This window comes from Scophthalmus maximus, chromosome 12 (genome assembly GCF_022379125.1).
Source record: "Scophthalmus maximus strain ysfricsl-2021 chromosome 12, ASM2237912v1, whole genome shotgun sequence".
Taxonomy (NCBI): Eukaryota; Metazoa; Chordata; class Actinopteri; order Pleuronectiformes; family Scophthalmidae; genus Scophthalmus; species Scophthalmus maximus.
Window position 1 is genome coordinate 9,136,654 of NC_061526.1, and position 17,403 is coordinate 9,154,056.

At 45.4% G+C, this 17,403-nt stretch overlaps 2 protein-coding genes and 1 long non-coding RNA gene across 4 annotated transcripts; 1 reads left to right on the forward strand and 2 right to left on the reverse strand.

Moving 5' to 3' along the window:
• Positions 1-549: 549 nt before the first annotated feature.
• LOC118285248 (myelin-oligodendrocyte glycoprotein) lies at positions 550-4,068 on the reverse strand. The gene is made up of 5 exons (XM_035608755.2): positions 3,885-4,068; positions 1,861-2,217; positions 1,500-1,592; positions 1,296-1,402; positions 550-1,192 (listed from the first exon to the last, which is right to left on the reverse strand). The coding sequence occupies exons 1-5, from the start codon at positions 3,967-3,969 to the stop codon at positions 1,148-1,150; spliced, it is 687 nt and encodes a 228-aa protein (XP_035464648.2). The 5' UTR covers positions 3,970-4,068; the 3' UTR covers positions 550-1,147.
• Positions 4,069-5,186: 1,118 nt separating this feature from the next.
• On the forward strand, positions 5,187-10,113 carry LOC118285020 (low affinity immunoglobulin gamma Fc region receptor II-like). 2 transcript variants are annotated; one of them, XM_035608301.2, is made up of 6 exons: positions 5,187-5,391; positions 5,724-5,987; positions 6,780-7,028; positions 7,654-7,770; positions 8,126-8,197; positions 9,010-10,113. In XM_035608301.2, the coding sequence occupies exons 1-6, from the start codon at positions 5,361-5,363 to the stop codon at positions 9,060-9,062; spliced, it is 786 nt and encodes a 261-aa protein (XP_035464194.1). In that variant the 5' UTR covers positions 5,187-5,360; the 3' UTR covers positions 9,063-10,113. The 2 variants fall into 2 exon arrangements, with proteins under 2 accessions (XP_035464194.1, XP_035464213.1); XM_035608320.2 differs by having other exon boundaries at positions 5,191-5,391; positions 7,657-7,770.
• Positions 10,114-10,115: 2 nt separating this feature from the next.
• Positions 10,116-13,604, reverse strand: LOC124850850. Its single transcript, XR_007031908.1, has 2 exons — positions 12,702-13,604; positions 10,116-11,071 (listed from the first exon to the last, which is right to left on the reverse strand). It is a non-coding gene; the product is annotated as an uncharacterized LOC124850850 (long non-coding RNA).
• Positions 13,605-17,403: the final 3,799 nt, after the last annotated feature.

A 17,403-nucleotide genomic window follows, 5' to 3' on the forward strand; every position in this document is an offset into this window, starting at 1 on the left:
TCTTTGGAAGGCGACGTTTTCTGTGACGTCACGGCGCCACCCACCGGAGCACGAGTGCTGCCTCTGGCTAATAATAGCAACGATAATATTATTATTAATAACCATAATAATAGAAACATAATCATCATCAATTATGATGACAATAACAACAATTTGTTCACGTGTTCAAAATGCACGTGAAACAATAAGCGGGGGGCGTGGTCAGTTTCAGCACCACGGACAGCTTGTCAGAGGGGCGTTGCCTTCAAATACGGCTGGGAAATCGGAGGTCTCCTCAAATCAGGAAGAACACCCCCCCCCCCCAGCGTTTTGAGAGATACAGGAATGAGGAAGGTGAATTTAGGGCTTACTAATGGGGATATTGTTGTTGTTGTTGTTATTTTACACTTGAATATGATACAGAAACAATTGATTATTATCAGTATTATCAAAACTATAATTGGATCGAATGGGGGGGGACTGGATGAGCATGTTGATTCTGCTCCTTTTCGGACAAAAAAAAAAAGGTTATTATATTGTGAATGTACTAAGCAGGCATATACATATATATATATTGACATGTTTTATTAGATGTTACAATACTAGAGGTAGTTTGGTGAACAGGAACTGAAGTTTCAAAATGACAACAAGTAAAATGAGAAATATTATAACTATCTGTGTCCTGCTCAGCAGGAACATTCTCGGTCAGCTTTAAGAACATTTTTTTTAAACTTCAAAAACATTGTTTCTTTTTTTAAAAGAAGAACAAAAGGTTGTCATAGCAGCAGAAAGAATCACCAAACCCTGCTCAACACTAAACAAGGTCAGGAGGAGTCACGTCAGACTCAAAGTTCCTCAAGCACAAAAAAAAAACAACATCCTTTGTATCTTTGAATTTAACTTCTTGACGACCTCTTTCCTCCTCGTTCTCATGGCAACAAATAACATCATGAAATCCAAACATAAACACTGTGACTGCTTGCAAAAAGTCAGATATTTGCTTCTTTTCCCCAATGGGAAAATATATATAAATAAAATACTGAAAAAATAAACATTTCAAATAAAATTTGAAATTCGATTCCTCCAGCGGACGAATACAGATGCATCGTGACGAGGAGGTGAATGTGCGCCGCCACCCCTCATCGCAACGTTCCCTCGAGCAAGGCACCTAGGCTGCAAGTGGTTTGCTTTGGGCGTCGTCGTTCTTCACATGCTGGATGGAAAACGAGACGGTTCGTTAGTCGAGCGTTTCCCCAGAAAAAAAGGTTTCTGCCGCTCCGAGGAGCGAAAACATCTGGAGTTTATCTCCGACTTACATCTGGCTGGAGATGCTTTCGCGTCAGAGAAAGAGCGAGTCCAGTGGCCAATAGCGTGACGGCGATGACGACGACGGGCAGGATCCACATGTGACGGGTCCAACGGTCTGATGAGGGAAAAACAACGACGGTCACTAAAACCTGAACAAAGCTCTCATTTCTTTTTATTTTATTCATATATGTATATTTTTGCAATCTTCTCACCATTCGCGTCCCTCTCGTCTTCTGGTTTTGGTGTCAGGAAGTTGCTTGGATGCAGCGGCGACGCCGTCGTCCAGTCTCTGACGAAGTTTGGATCTGGAATTTTTAAAAAACAAAAACAAAACGACCCTTAAGTTTTAAAGATGCGTCAAAGATCTTGAGTAGAAACGTCTCACAGACGTTTAATTACTTTAAGATAATTAAAGTCGGGCTGAGAATCATCAATTATTATAAATGAATCTGCTGTTTATTTTTATTTTATTGATTGATCACATCCCAAATTATAATTTTTTTTTCATGAGCTGACAATGATTTTTTAACAAAAATAAAAAATCTCAAAAGGATCATAAATGTATTTTCTCACCAACAACCAGCAGGACGATCGCGTGGCTCCATAACTTGGGGACGAAACACTTGTACCGCCCTCCGTCTGCGTGCGTCACGTTCCCGATCCGCAGCGAAAGGTTCCCGTGCTTAAGGTCGCCCGCCAGCAGCGACGCCCTTCCGGCGTACGCCGCCATCTTCATGTCCGTGAGCTCCCTCCCGCCGCGGCGCAGGAACACGTATTCGCCCCGCCGCAGCTGGTCCGACAGGTCGGGCCTCGACCACTCCACCGTGAGCGCCCGCGCGTCGGTCCGCGGCTCCAGGTGGCACGGCAGGATGACGTCATCGCCCGGCGTGGCGGTGGTTGGCCAAGGTGAACCGATCACCCGAGGCTGACCTGGAAAACAGAGGGAAAGAAATTAAAAAACGGATTAAAGGAGAGTTACGTTTGGAGTGTGATTGGATGAGTAGGATTTTTAAATGACAAACGAGAGCAGTGATACTCGACACAATCATTAATCAATCGAGAGCTGCAACAGTTAATCAATTAGTAATCCACTACTAAATTAATCTGCAACTATTTTTTTTGATAATCGATTAATTGGTTCAAGTAGTTTTTATGAAGAAAAAAAAGTAATAATTCTCAGCTTCTTAAATATGAAAATGTTCTGGTTTCTTTGCTCCTCTGTGACTGTAAACTGAAGATCTTTGATGTGTGGACGAAACAAAACATCATCTTGGAGTTTTTGGTGAAACACGATGGAAATTTTCCAACATGTTGACAATAATCATATGTGTTGATCAATCATCAACACATATGATTATTGTTCTCAGCTCCAGTTAGAGCCTAAATTAGGGTCCTTATGACACACACACACACACACACACACACACACACACACACACACACACACACACACACACACACACACACACACACACACACACACACACACACACACACACACACACACACACACACACACACACACACAGAGAAGGCAGCAGGAGATTCCCCACCCCCGAGTCTGACGAGTTCACAACAGCAGGGACATTCAAACAAGGGTGATTTCCTGGAAATGTCACCAGGGGGCATCTGGGCGGGGAGGAAATACAATGACTCGTCTCTGGAAAAGGGACTTCAGGACTTGGCCCGGGCATGTCCAGACCTCAGAGCACAGCAGTGTGTGTGTGTGTGTGTGTGTGTGTGTGTGTGTGTGTGTGTGTGTGTGTGAGTGAGTGAGTGAGTGTTAACATCGTGACCGAAACAGGAAGCAAAAGTCACGGGCTGAATAAAAACCCCATGATCTTGTTTTTCCGTCTCCTCTCTCGTGTCTGTGATCTCACTGATATGAATGATACTGAAACTGGGCAGGAATTTTATTAAATAGATTTGGGATCAAATTTGACAAACAGAAACAAGCAGCAGTCTCCTCGGTTATATATATATATATATATATATTATTTCTCATAAATTTCTCTCCTTAGTTATTTATTGGTTGCGATGCTCGTTGCGTTGTTTTCCAGCAGTATACATATACAATAAATGTAAAAAATTAATTGACTAATTCATAATAATTTAAGGTCTAGATGTGAATGAAGGTTAAAGGCACTTTTTTAAAAATCACATGAAATTAAAACAATATATGAGTGACATTATTATTATTATTTATTTTTTCCTATTAAAATACAATAATAATTTTTTTTAAAACACCTGATATGAGACATTTACAAAGAACATAATATGACGCTGGTAACCATTATAAACAATGGAATATGGAAACCATGGTAACGTCTCTCACGGGCAGTTGTAACAATCCCAAAATTTAAAAGATGCACCCACGTGTCTCCGGACTTGCCTGAGAATCATCGCGTTTTCGAGTTTTCTTCTCTATATTAGTAATTCTGCGACAGTTGCCAACACATCGAATCGCACGATACAACCGCGGACCGCCAACAGCCGATTCGGCTCGATTCGTTTTCAAAAACACTCACGAGGAGCGACACGTTTACACTCGTTCAGCGAGCTAACGTTAGCTCAAATGCTAACAACTCCGTGTTTACCTGATGCGCGGGTCCGGGGGACGGAAGCCCAGAGGAGCACAAAGGTCCAGAGAACAAGAGTGTCCGCGAACTTCTTCACGTTCATGGACGAAGGACGAAGGACGAAGGACGAACCGTCACCGCGGCGACCGACTGTTGTCTGTCAACTGCCCGAGCTGCACGCGCGAGCCACGTTTAAGCATTTCCATAGTTACGTTCCTACGCGGTGACGTGTCCGCGTGACGTCACTCGTGACGCACGGGGAGGGGTTATCTTTATATACAGTGTAATGGAAGACACGAGAACCATCGAGACCTTCCTTTTATTATAGAGATGTAATTATTTGAATATCGTTTATTAGAATCATAACTTTTAATCTAATTGTCATCTGCACCTGAATCCAGTGCAGTCTGAGCTAAAGTAAAAGTCCCCACCACTGTCATAACCAGCAGAAATCTGACTGCTGTTTTAGTTGTTGATTTCTAGAAATGACACGTGTCATTATTTGAATGACATTTAGGCTCAATAATATTAGGCTTTAAATACATGTAAGAGATTGAGACCCGATTATCAACAAAACATACAATAATTAATACACACAGGAAAGGTTTGGGCTTTATAGAGCACTAAGAAATAAAACCCCCTCAGCATAAACAGGAACTGTGGAAACAATATCTCACTGGTTTGCTATGAGGAAAAACTAGAGGCAGAATTAAAGAAAACATTTTTTTTATATAATTCAAAACAAGCAACACAAAAAATAAGGAAAAGGGAACAGAATAGCAACAAATAAAAAAGACATATCAAGGAGGATATAATAATAAAATCCTGAGAGACAATAGATGTATTAAGTGAGTAAAATAAAAAAGATTAAGTATAACGAGGAAATAAGAATTCCATTGAAAGCCAGACTGAAAAGGTTGGTCTTGAGTTTGCTGTCAACTCTTCTAATTTTATTATCGCACTAAACGATGGGATGACATTTTGTGCAAATCACAAAAGGATGAATTTTGAAAAACGGGACTATTTCCCCGTTGGTCGGACGCCAAACAACGTCCCTGCTGTCCTGTTCCTGCCTCGGGCCCGTTCCATTCGTGACCTCTGACCCCTGCGACTCGTTCACACTCCTGCTGCCTCCGTCGCTATGGCAGCCGCTTCATCCATCCATCCCTCCATCACCCCACATTGTCCGGTCGAGTCTGTGGGGCCAAATCTTTCTGGCTCTCTCTCGCGGACTTGTGTAGTTTTTGTGCGACCCGGCGGCACATACTGAGTAGTTTTCAGCCCCCTTGTAACTCTTGGAGTCGTTGTGTAATAAAGGAAGCCTGATGTGAAGCGAAACAACAAAAAAACACATCACATCCTGCACAAACAAACTAATCACAGTTTCTGACCCTAGACGATACAGGAGCAGGAAGCTGTGGCGTCTGCCTGTGAAACAACCAGAAGGGTGTGAAGCAGGCCGACAGGCAGTTGGTCTGTGAGCAGCGACGAAGCATGGACGTGTCGACGCTGTGCGCTGTTGTCGGTGAGTGAACCTTTGTGCATTCTCACTCGGGGAACTCGTACTGATGATCTCATGAGACTACTCTGAAAGCGTTTCAGAAAGAAATCAGGAACCATCTCTTTCCCTTCGCAGCCGTGTAAATATGGTCTTTGAACGCACCTCCCAGGTTCACTCGTGTTTCGTTTTCAACTTTAAGCGGCTGGAAAGCGACTATTCTTTCAAACGCACGTCCGCAGCGAGGCGACTTCACGCGTCGGTCGACTTCACGCGTCAGTCGACTTTCCAGGTTTTGTTCTGCAGGACTCTGTGCGATTGAAGAACTCTCAGGTTTGCGTCGTCTCTGTTTGTTGCAGCCACTCTGGCCGTCCTTCCCAACCGGTCCCAGTTCTTCCGGCACGAGTCCGTCTCGCTGAGCTGCGGGCAGCAGGGAAACTCTTCTGCGTGGAGGGTTATGATGAACACGTCCATGAAAACAAACCAAGAGTGTCACACGTCCGGGGCTCCGGGAAACGAATCACACTGCTTCATCGACTGCATCTACCCGTTTGACACCGGGGTGTACTGGTGTGAGTCGGGGGCCGGAGCGTGCAGCAACGCCGTCAACATCTCTGTCACAGGTGGGTTTCAGCGAAAATATCCATTTGTGACAAGGAGCCCACAAACAGGATTTGGGTAACTGAGTTTCTCGTTATGCAAAAACACAGGTTACACATTTTGTGCCAATACGATCGTCAAAAGTAAAAACTACCTGTTATTAAGTTATTGTCTTGTGCCGGACATGTGAGCTACGGTGGCTCTGAAGTGTAAAACACAACGACAAATTAAAAGACACAACGCCTAATACGAAAACACGACGCTGAATATAAAAACACAACGATAAATACAAACACAACGATGAATATGAAAACACAACGATAAATACAAACACAACGATGAATATGAAAACACAACGATAAATACAAACACAACGATGAATATGAAAATACAACAATGAATACAAAAACACAACAATGAATACAAACACAATGATGAATATGAAAACACAACAATGAATACAAAAACACAACGATAAATACAAACACAATGATGAATACGAAAACACAACGATAAATACAAACACAACGATGAATATGAAAACACAACGATAAATACAAACACAATGATGAATATGAAAACACAACAATGAATACGAAAACACAACAATAAATACAAAAAAACACAATGTTAAATACGAAAACACAACGATAAATAAGAAAACAACAACGATAAATACGAAAAAAGGAAAAAATAAGGTCAGACTTTTCCCTCAAGATTAAAATCACATTTTCTACTGATCATGTGTAACTAGCCTGTAACGTCGCCCGAACACCAACCTGTCCTCTCGTCTCTTTTGCCCGTCGGCCATTCAGACGGCACCGTGATCCTGGACGTCCCCGTCCGTCCTGTGACGGAGGGAGACGATGTGACGCTGCGCTGTAAAAACTGGACCACTCCCTCCTCCGGTCTCGCCTCTCGTTTCTATAAAGATCAGCTTTTCATTGGCAGCAGCTCCACGGGAAGCATGACCATCGCCGGCGTGTCCGAGGCGGATCAAGGCCTCTACAAGTGCAGCATCTCTGGAGCCGGAGAGTCAACACACAGCTGGCTGGCTGTCACAGGCGAGTCTCACACTAAACACCAACACTAGAGCTGTCGCCATCTTGGCTACGTTAGCAGAAGGGGAGGGACCACAAACCCCACGGAGGGAAGAGGACACTCGCCTGGCGTAGCCACCCTCGTACTCAAATGCGATTTCCGAAAGAGGCGTCACCAGCGGACGCAGACCGAAAGGCCTCCGGACGCAATCCGATAGACGTACGACCAGTGAGAGCTACGAATCACGTGGCGTCCGATGAGCGACGCGAACATGTCAACAGACCAGAGCGGAGATGATGTCAGTGATGTCTGTGATGTCGGTGACGATGGTTCCACAATGTCTGTGAACCAGTGTCGACGTTGTTTGTGGGAGACATTTGGATATATCGGTCACTTTCAGTCAGCTTCAGGTATAAACCCCGCCCATTGTCAGATAATCGGTTGTGATTGGACAGGCAAGATTTCTGCCGGAGGGAAATCACTCCCCAATGAAAGGAGCCCCCAGAAGTTTCTAGGACCCCGTTATGCACATTTCCAAAAGGCTAGAAACAACGAGAAAGACGGAGGAAATGTTAACATGGTGCAACTGTCGAGCAGAGATTACGTTCGCTTGTATTGAGGTCGAGCTGTGGTTTGTCTGTTTTGAAGCAGGACACCGTGAGCCGCCTAACTTTCGCCTCCTCGCTCTCATTCTACTTCCTGTGGTGGGCGCCTGCCTCTCGCTGGCCTTGGTGACGCTGCTCGGCCTCCGGAGCCGCTGCAAAGGTCAGACTGGTTTTCATGTAGACAACATTGTGATGTTGTCTTCTCAGGAAAAGGTCTTACTTTTTGTGTGTGTGTGTGTGTGTGTGTGTGTGTGTGAGCGTGAGCGTGAGCGTTAATTCACTGGTATGACATGAATCAATAAACGACCGCTAACTAGCTTGTTGTTCCTGATGAAGTCGCTGGTTCCAGCAAATATCAAATTTTAAAGGGGCCGCGTGCAAGGTTTTGCTACTGCTACGTAGCCAACGTTAGCATTAGCAGCCGGTTGATTTTTCTAGAAGCTTCTCACCACAAGTGAGAAAAAAGTTTTCTGTTCTTTTCAACTAAATTCACGGTGACAAATGTCGTGTTGCAGGCAAAAGTGACCTTGATGTTTCGTACACTGATGTCACCATCGCACAGGAAGTGCAACCGCAGAGGATCAGAGGTAAACAACTGATAGTATCTATACTTCCCCTAAATATTTATGCTTCTTCATATTTTAGTTAGGGTAAAAAAAAATGAAATCTGGTTATGTTATTTATTTGACCGTCTCTATTTTCACGTGATGTTATACATTTACTCCGATACTCTTGAGTCCAATATGTTTTTTTACACCCACAGTTACTCGCACGTATAAAAAAAAGGTTTATGATCAATCGAAAAAAGTATACGTTTTAGCAACAAATTACCTAAAACTTAATAGTATTCTGATAACATTCATGACAATGCTGACATTTTGCAGAATTACCAATTTAAATATGGTACAAACTTTTGTGTTGTTTAGTTTATTTGGTGTTGTCTCAGTTTCATCTACACGGTATTTTCCATCTGTTATGAAACTGGGCCAGTGTTGTTTGTTGTGCTTACAACCGGTTATTGGTCAGGTGCGATGACATCAGCAGCCAGATTCATCAAACAACAATGTGGGGGTGGCACACACCAGTTGTTCTCTGAATGACCCCCGACGGAGTGAGCTGTTGTGTTTCTTGCTGTTTTATCTCGGGCGGCACGGTACAGACCTCTACTGGTTTACTTCTCAGTTCTAATCATTTTGAGGATCTATTGTCATTGTACAAGGGAATGTGCAATAACAAAGCTCTAGGTGTGGATGGGTGAAGAGAAAACGGGACCCGGGACTGAGAGTATTGCCTCCGTTTGCTTTGGTTTTGTCTATTATTTTGTGCTATTATACCTGGTATGTTGATAGTGTGTGTGTGTGTGTGTGTGTGTGTGTGTGTGTGTGTCCTTCCTCCACAGACGCAGACACTACTCAAACTTTCTACTCAACACTCAACCTGGAGGCCACATGACGGGAGACGACAGCGCCTGTGTTGAAATGTACCAATCAATCAATTCGTGGATGAAACTCAAGAAACTGGAGAGGAAGTCTGCGTCGTCTCTTTTGTGTGTTTGATCTATTCACACGTCGCTTTCTCTTCTTTGGGGGAGTTTTTGTCACATTTAGTCTCTTTGTGTTATGAACAATTTCCATCTTTGCCGACATTCATTTTCTCTTCGTGGTCGTTCTGTGTCTCTGAGGTAGTATCTCGTATCTTTGCAGTTTATCCTCGTCTCTGTGTCTGATATTTCTTAACAAGTCCGATGCTTGGGAGAAAACTATGTTTAGCTTTGACTTGATAATAATAGAAAGTGCGGTGGTTGAGCCAGTCACCCCACATTCTTTTGGCTAATGATTTACTCCACTTCACGGTTCACACGCCGACGGGTGACGTCACGTATCGGCGGGAGGAAGTGGAGGCGCGTCTAAAAATAATTTTGGTTCCATACAACTACCATGCTGACGTCATTCAGTGACGACATTTCCACTAGTGTTAAAAAATTAAAGGAAATCTTTTACTTGATGGAACCTTCACTTTCATCAGAAACTCCAGACAGTTCATTTTGCAGTTCGTCTCAACTAAAGAACTTCTGGTTTTGTTTCTGTCGGTGGACAAAACCCCCCCCCCCCAAAAAAAACAGTGACATATTTAGACTTTTTCTGTATTTTTCTACAATTCTATTTACAATTTCACCAATTCATAGAAAAAAGTAATTTGTGGTGAATCAAAGTCGAAATAGCTCGTTAAAAATAATAAGCTCAGATTGATTCAAAATTAAGATTCTGCTCAGACATTCTCGGCCGTCAGAGGATGAACCCCTCCGGACGTTAGTGACCCGCCCCGGACTTTTTCCTCTTGCGCCACCTTGAGGTTGTTTTTTTTGTTGATTGTGCTTTGTGTTGGTGAGTGCACGTGTAAAGGCTGACACCTACTGGCCGAGTCGAGGCGTTGCATCTGTATCTGTTTAAAACCCCACGGAACTGTATCATGTGAATAAAAGCTGTTGCTGGGAAACAGTCAACGTTGTGGAACTTCTTTTTCTTTTATTGGAAGAACGGAGTTTACAATAATAGGGACTTTTAGGTTTTTAGAGGAGAGAATAGAACTTTATTAATAAGACGCCGGAAGAAATGTACTCGTAACACCAGCAGAGTTATTACAAAGAAATAGTAAAAAGATGCCAAAAAAGATTTTTAAAAAAATGCTATATACATATATACATATATATATATTCTAATGCTGACAGAGGTTCAACAAAACCAGCAGGGTCGAGAACCAGGGAGGACACGAATCAAAACTTGTCACAGTGTGATCATCGCAGTCGTTTATTTCACTGTGGCCACAGGTACAGCCTGCACACTCAGGGGTGAAAGGTTCATGCTTCTTGTTTCATATGATAATAATAATTGTAAGAGCCGTTTGTGTTTGGTGTGCCTCAATTGGACGTTGAGTTCTTATAATCAGGAGCTGCTGGAGACTGACGGGACAGTTGTGAATGTTGTGTGGATATGGATTTTGTTTTTTCATGTATGTAACATAATGTCAAACGCTCAGTAAAGTTATTAACAACTGTAAAGATGATGTGATTTCTTTTGTTGTTTAAAACCCACGGAACTGTATATGTAAATAAAACCTGTTCAATGGAAACAGTGGACATATCCTCATTGTGGCACGCGTCAGTACAGAAACCAAGTCAGTCTCCGACGTGGAACTTTTTTTTATTGTCAAATTGGGGTCGTTTCAATAAAATATATTGATAAAAATAGTTTTAAAAAAATGTCCAAAGAGGGAGCGTTGCAGATCTGTGAAGGGATGGAGTTCCAGAGGCCGGGGGCTGCGACGCCGAAGCCTCTACACCCAGGAGTCCGCGGTCCGGTGTTGGGGACGGAGAGCCAACCCTTGTCCGTCGACCGCAGACTCCGGGACGGGGTGTAGGGACGGAGACGGTCCAGTAGCTGCGTCTTCCGGCTCCGCTCGTGCTGCGTGTGAAATCACAGCGAGTTAATACATTTGTCATTCCTTCTGTTTGACACAGCAAACAAAACTCCCGGGGCAGAATATACATCGATACCACATCAACGTCACGCTTCATGACGACACTCTACTGAGTGACACTCTCCTTGAACATCAGACTCAAGTCAATGCCTCATTAAACATGGTCGAGGGACCAGAAGTAAAAGAAATTTCCAAACATCGAACACTGAGTGTGCATTTCACTCCTTAAGAGACGTACAAGAGACAGACTGAACAACTCCGGTGGTTTGGCCAAGTTGATAACGCGTCGCTGTCATGTACCAGAGGCCGCTGGTTCGAGACCCGAGCTGAACAGGGAGTTCCTCGACAAAAAGTCAAGAAACTTCAATATGGCACTCATCGACGAACATATCACGCAGCTGAGCTCCGACGAGGGACATGATGCAGTCAAGACCGAACATGGTTCTCCTATACAAGTATTGTATGTACAAGTTGTCAACGAGTGATACGTTAATAATTCTCAGGTTTGAGCTGATGAATCGATGTCCTTGTCCGAGGGCGAGCGAAGGATCCTTCAGAGTGAGGAGGGAGACGGCGGAGCAAGGGACATTATAGAAATCTCGTGACCGAAGATTTGCTTTCAGAGACCGAAGAAAAATTTCCAAACATCGAACACATTTCCAAACATAAAACACATGTTCACTTCACTCCTTAACAACACGTACAAGAGACAAACTCAACAACTCCGGTGGTTTGGCCGAGTTGATAACGCGTCGCTCTCAAGTACCGACCGAGTTGTCAACCAGAGTGAGGAGGGAGACGACGGACGTCCACCCGACATTGACGTTCCGGTTGGGACGTTACTGTACGGGAAACTGGGACATGAACAGGTGCCGGCCGGAGACGAGCTGCGTGTCCTGACCACCGCTGTCGCGGAGGAGACGACATTGACGACACTAATCCCGTTTGTTCATCGATATGATTTGTGCGGCGACATCATCATCTCTACTGAGTGACACTCTCCTTGAACATCAGACTCAAGTCAATGCCTCATTGAACATGGTCGAGGGACCATCGAACACTTCACTCCTTAAGAGACGTACACAACTCCGGTGGTTTGGCCGAGTTGATAACGCGTCGCTGTCATGTACCCGAGGCTGCTGGACTCAGGAATTCCCCGAGCTGAACGGGGAATTCCTCGACAAAAAGTCAAGAAACTTCAACATCAGCGCAGAACCGAGACCGCGGAGAAACATCTTCAGCGTGGAAGTCATCGCATCGATGACGAGCTTACGCAGCGCAGCGACGAACATATCACGCAGCTGAGCTCCGACGAGGGACATGAACATGGTTCTTCTATACAAGTACTGTATGTACAAGTTGTCAACGAGTGATACGTTAATAATTCTCAGGTTTCCTTGTCCGAGGACATTATAGCAGCAAATCACTCACTTCACTCCTTAAGAGACGTACAAGACACAGACTAAACAACAGACTGGTTTGGCCGAGTGGATAACACGTCGCTTCACTCTTGTACCCGAGGCCGCTGGTTCGAGACCCGAGTTGAACGGGAAAATCCTCGACAACAGCAGAGACGAGCTGAACTCACCAGAGAAACTTCGATATGAGACTCACCCACAAAGGTTTAGAACGAGGCTGCTGAGTGAGACCCGACCTGGACATCAGCAGAGACACACGACGACGTCCAAACCGAACATGCACTTCTGCAAGTTGTCAACCACAGTGAGGAGGGAGACGACGGACGTCCACCCGACATCAACCCTATTCCGGACCCCTCCGGAATAGGCCTCGGTCTCACCAACTACTCCCGTTTGTTCATCGATATGATTTGATCCGTTTCATCGCGGCGACATCATCCACTGCGCGTCAAGAGTCGACATCAGAGTCGAGCTGAACTCTCACCAGAGGCTTCGACACGAGACTCACCCACGAATACTCTTCCCAACATGAACGTCTCGGTCGGGACGGGGACCTGAACAGGTGCCGGCCGGAGACGAGCTGCCGGCTCCGTCTCTTCCTTCTCTTCTTCATTTTTAAATAAAATTCTTGTGACCAAGTCTCCAGCTTCTTTGAAACAACTCACACGGACTAATCCCGTTTGTTCATCGATACGATTTGATCCATTTCATCGCTCCACCGCGCATCATCCACTGCGCGCAACGAGGGCGCGCGGTGCCGCCTCGACCCGAGCAGGAAGTAGACAACTTGAATCAAAACCCTTTGGCACAACGTGTTCTCGGGTTGAAACGTGGCGGTTCGTGTCGTAGTTGTTAATGCGATGATCATAATAATACGTTTTCACGAAGTAACAACGTGAACTTCTCGTGTCTCGTGTTGCGCGTCAACGCTCCGGGAGCGAAGACGGCTGAACGGGAGGAGTGTGGAGTGGGAGGAACCCGGGGCTGAACACTCAACTCCTCCACGACATCAGAGTCGAGCTGAACTCTCACCAGAGGCTTCGACACGAGACTCACCGAGGAAGAGGACGAGGACACCGCGGGACACGGCGACGTCGAGAAAGACCCCGAACGTGGAACTTGTGGAAGTTGTCAACCAGGGACACGATGAATAGAATATATTGGCAGGTCTCGACCTGCTGGATCAGTGGGTGACACACGAAGGATCCTTCCATCCACGGACATTTTAGCTCGGTGAAAGAAGTCAGACTGAACCGTGACCAGGAGCCGTCGTGGCCCCGGAGGCTCGGACCCCTCCGGGAACAGGCCTGGGTCCCACCTCGCTGCTGCTGGAGCCCAGAACTTTGTGGAGCGTTGGAACATTTGTATTATTTGTTTTGAGGATCGTTTCCTCTGTTACATGTTGTGATTTAATATTGAACACCTGAGCATTTGTGAGAATAAACTCATGTTGACATCAGTGCATCACACAGCTGGAGGTGAGTCTCTATTATTTTGTGGCATATTCTCCCTGGTATGTTGACAGTGTGTGTGTGTGTGTGTGTGTGTGTGTGTGTGTGTCTTGTTAACATTTCACATTTGATCAGCATTCTTACTGCTCCATTCACACAACATTCATTTGATTTGAATCTGCCTCGTCGTGTATTGGATGCTGGATAGACGGAGAGCGCTTGACAGTGTTAAAGGTGGAAGGTTCCAAACTCTACCACCAAAGAAAAGCTTCTTGAAGAGACACAGTGTCACAAACACCTGGTCCCGGACTTATACCACCAACGTGTGGAAACTGTCAGCAGGAGGAATTTGTGAAAATATGTTTTGCACCATTTCATTTGTGTCTCAACGTGTTCTTACGGTACCTTTTTATTCCGAATGTCTCGACAAAACGCCATCTGATTCAATCTTGTAATCATGAACCGACGAATTCCCTGATGTAAAAGTGGCAGGGTCTGACTGTGAGGGAGTGGACAAGGAGGAGGAAGTTCTTACATGGACTTCCTCCTCCCTTGAGTTTCACCTGGAGTAACCTCTGTACTGGAAACTCCCTTTGGGGCGGAGTTTCCGGGAATTTCCAATTTCTCGGCTCAGAACAGTTTAAAAGCAGCCGCTCTGTGGAGCTCGGCAGTCTCACTCGCAGACTCCGACCGAAGACGGGCCGGCAAACTATTGGCCCCCTCGGAATTGTCTTTGTGCGTTTGTTACGGCTTCTGCAGGAGGATCGGAACCAGCATGTAGCCGGGAGCCTCGTCGCGACAGTATTTACACACCCGAGACAGGTTGCGTTCGCAACATCTGTCCGGAGCCAATAGGAGCCAGGACTGTGAGGAGCGTTCTGACGAAGGGAGGATTCCGCGTCTGACCCGTGACCTTTCGGGCCGACCTCTCTGTCAGCACGGGCCACCAGTGGCTCCCAAGTACCTGGTGACGTCCGTGCTCTTTCGAGCAAACCGGCGTCAACCATGGTGGTTTTCAAGTTGAGTTATTGAATAAACAGAAAAAAATAAAACCAACGACTGTCCAGCTCAGTGAGTCCGATGGAAGCTGGAGGTGAACAACGGCCGTCAGCAAAGATCCGCGGCCGCTCCGATTGTGTACGTGAGACAACGAAAATCCTTTATTAGATCACGGACATGCCCTCGCCTCTCGACTCGCTGAGTCTTCATCGGGGCACCGGTGCAAAAACAAACAGGCCCGGTGTTGAAATGTACAAATCCCGAATTTATGGATTTAATGACTCATCACATTCACAAACATGAAATTTGTCACAAATGAACAGAACACGGAGAAAAGGAAAGGACAGTTTTATTCCTGCTGGTTGAGTCACACCATGACTAATTATCACACGTATCTATATTTCAAAAATAAAAAACCTTGGTTCAGTGATCTGAAGTGTGTCTGAAGATGCAAGGTATTGCATCTGTGTGGAAGGAGCTGAGTGTTTTTCAATGTTCATGATTCTACTCAACAAAAGCTTCTAATGCTGACAGAGGTTCAACAAACCAGCAGGGTCGAGAACCAGGGAGGACACGAATCAAAACTTGTCACAGTGTGATCATCGCAGTCGTTTATTTCACTGTGGCCACAGGTACAGCCTGCACACTCAGGGGTGAAAGGTTCATGCTTCTTGTTTCATATGATAATAATAATTGTAAGAGCCGTTTGTGTTTGGTGTGCCTCAATTGGACGTTGAGTTCTTATAATCAGGAGCTGCTGGAGACTGACGGGACAGTTGTGAATGTTGTGTGGATATGGATTTTGTTTTTTCATGTATGTAACATAATGTCAAACGCTCAGTAAAGTTATTAACAACTGTAAAGATGATGTGATTTCTTTTGTTGTTTAAAACCCACGGAACTGTATATGTAAATAAAACCTGTTCAATGGAAACAGTGGACATATCCTCATTGTGGCACGCGTCAGTACAGAAACCAAGTCAGTCTCCGACGTGGAACTTTTTTTTATTGTCAAATTGGGGTCGTTTCAATAAAATATATTGATAAAAATAGTTTTAAAAAAATGTCCAAAGAGGGAGCGTTGCAGATCTGTGAAGGGATGGAGTTCCAGAGGCCGGGGGCTGCGACGCCGAAGCCTCTACACCCAGGAGTCCGCGGTCCGGTGTTGGGGACGGAGAGCCAACCCTTGTCCGTCGACCGCAAACTCCGGGACGGGGTGTAGGGACGGAGACGGTCCAGTAGCTGCGTCTTCCGGCTCCGCTCGTGCTGCGTGTGAAATCACAGCGAGTTAATACTTTTGTCATTCCTTCTGTTTGACACAGCAAACAAAACTCCCGGGGCAGAATATACATCGATACCACATCAACGTCACGCTTCATGACGACACTCTACTGAGTGACACTCTCCTTGAACATCAGACTCAAGTCAATGCCTCATTAAACATGGTCGAGGGACCAGAAATAAAAGAAATTTCCAAACATCGAACACTGAGTGTGCATTTCACTCCTTAAGAGACGTACAAGAGACAGACTGAACAACTCCGGTGGTTTGGCCGAGTTGATAACGCGTCGCTGTCATGTACCAGAGGCCGCTGGTTCGAGACCCGAGCTGAACAGGGAGTTCATTCATTCATCGTCTACCGCTTTATCCATTTAAGGGTCGCGGGGGGTCGCTGGAGCCAATCCCAGCTAACATTGGGCGAGAGGCGGGGTTCACCCTGGACAGGTCGCCAGCCTATCGCAGGGCCACATACAGATCTCACATTCACACCTACGGGCAATTTAGAGTCTCCAATGAACCTAACCCCATTCTGCATGTCTTTGGAGTGTGGGAGGAAGCCGGAGAACCCGGAGAGAACCCACGCATACACGGGGAGAACATGCAAACTCCACACAGAAAGGCCCTGGTTGAACCGGGATTCGAACCCAGAACCTTCTTGCTGTGAGGCGAAAGTGCTAACCACTACACCACCGTGCAGCCCTGAACAGGGAGTTCCTCGACAAAAAGTCAAGAAACTTCAATATGACACTCACCTAGAAAAAACATCAGCGACGTCAGGGCAGCACCGAGACCGCGGAGAAACATCTTCAGCGCCGAAGTCATCGCATCGATGACGAGCTTACGCAGCGCAGCGACGAACATATCACGCAGCTGAGCTCCGACGAGGGACATGATGCAGTCAAGACCGAACATGGTTCTCCTATACAAGTATTGTATGTACAAGTTGTCAACGAGTGATACGTTAATAATGATGGATCGATGTCCTTGTCCGAGGGCGAGCGAAGGATCCTTCAGAGTGAGGAGGGAGACGGCGGAGCAAGGGACATTATAGAAATCTCGTGACCGAAGATTTGCTTTCAGAGACCGAAGAAAAATTTCCAAACATCGAACACATTTCCAAACATAAAACACATGTTCACTTCACTGGTGCTCCACCTGCTCCATGTC

What these genes read in the sequence shown, in the direction of transcription:
- LOC118285020 (XM_035608301.2), top strand. Translation starts at nt 5,361, where the DNA reads ATGGACGTGTCGACGCTGTGCGCTGTTGTCG. An exon ending in GACGCTGTGCGCTGTTGTCG is followed by an intron (nt 5,392 to 5,723) that starts GTGAGTGAACCT and finishes TGTTTGTTGCAG; the next exon opens with CCACTCTGGCCGTCCTTCCC. An exon ending in CCTCCGGAGCCGCTGCAAAG is followed by an intron (nt 7,771 to 8,125) that starts GTCAGACTGGTT and finishes GTCGTGTTGCAG; the next exon opens with GCAAAAGTGACCTTGATGTT.
- LOC118285248 (XM_035608755.2), bottom strand. Translation starts at nt 3,969, where the DNA reads ATGAACGTGAAGAAGTTCGCGGACACTCTTGTTCTCTGGACCTTTGTG. An exon ending in CCCCCGGACCCGCGCATCAG is followed by an intron (nt 2,218 to 3,884) that starts GTAAACACGGAG and finishes TCTGTTTTCCAG; the next exon opens with GTCAGCCTCGGGTGATCGGT. An exon ending in GATCGTCCTGCTGGTTGTTG is followed by an intron (nt 1,593 to 1,860) that starts GTGAGAAAATAC and finishes TAAAAATTCCAG; the next exon opens with ATCCAAACTTCGTCAGAGAC.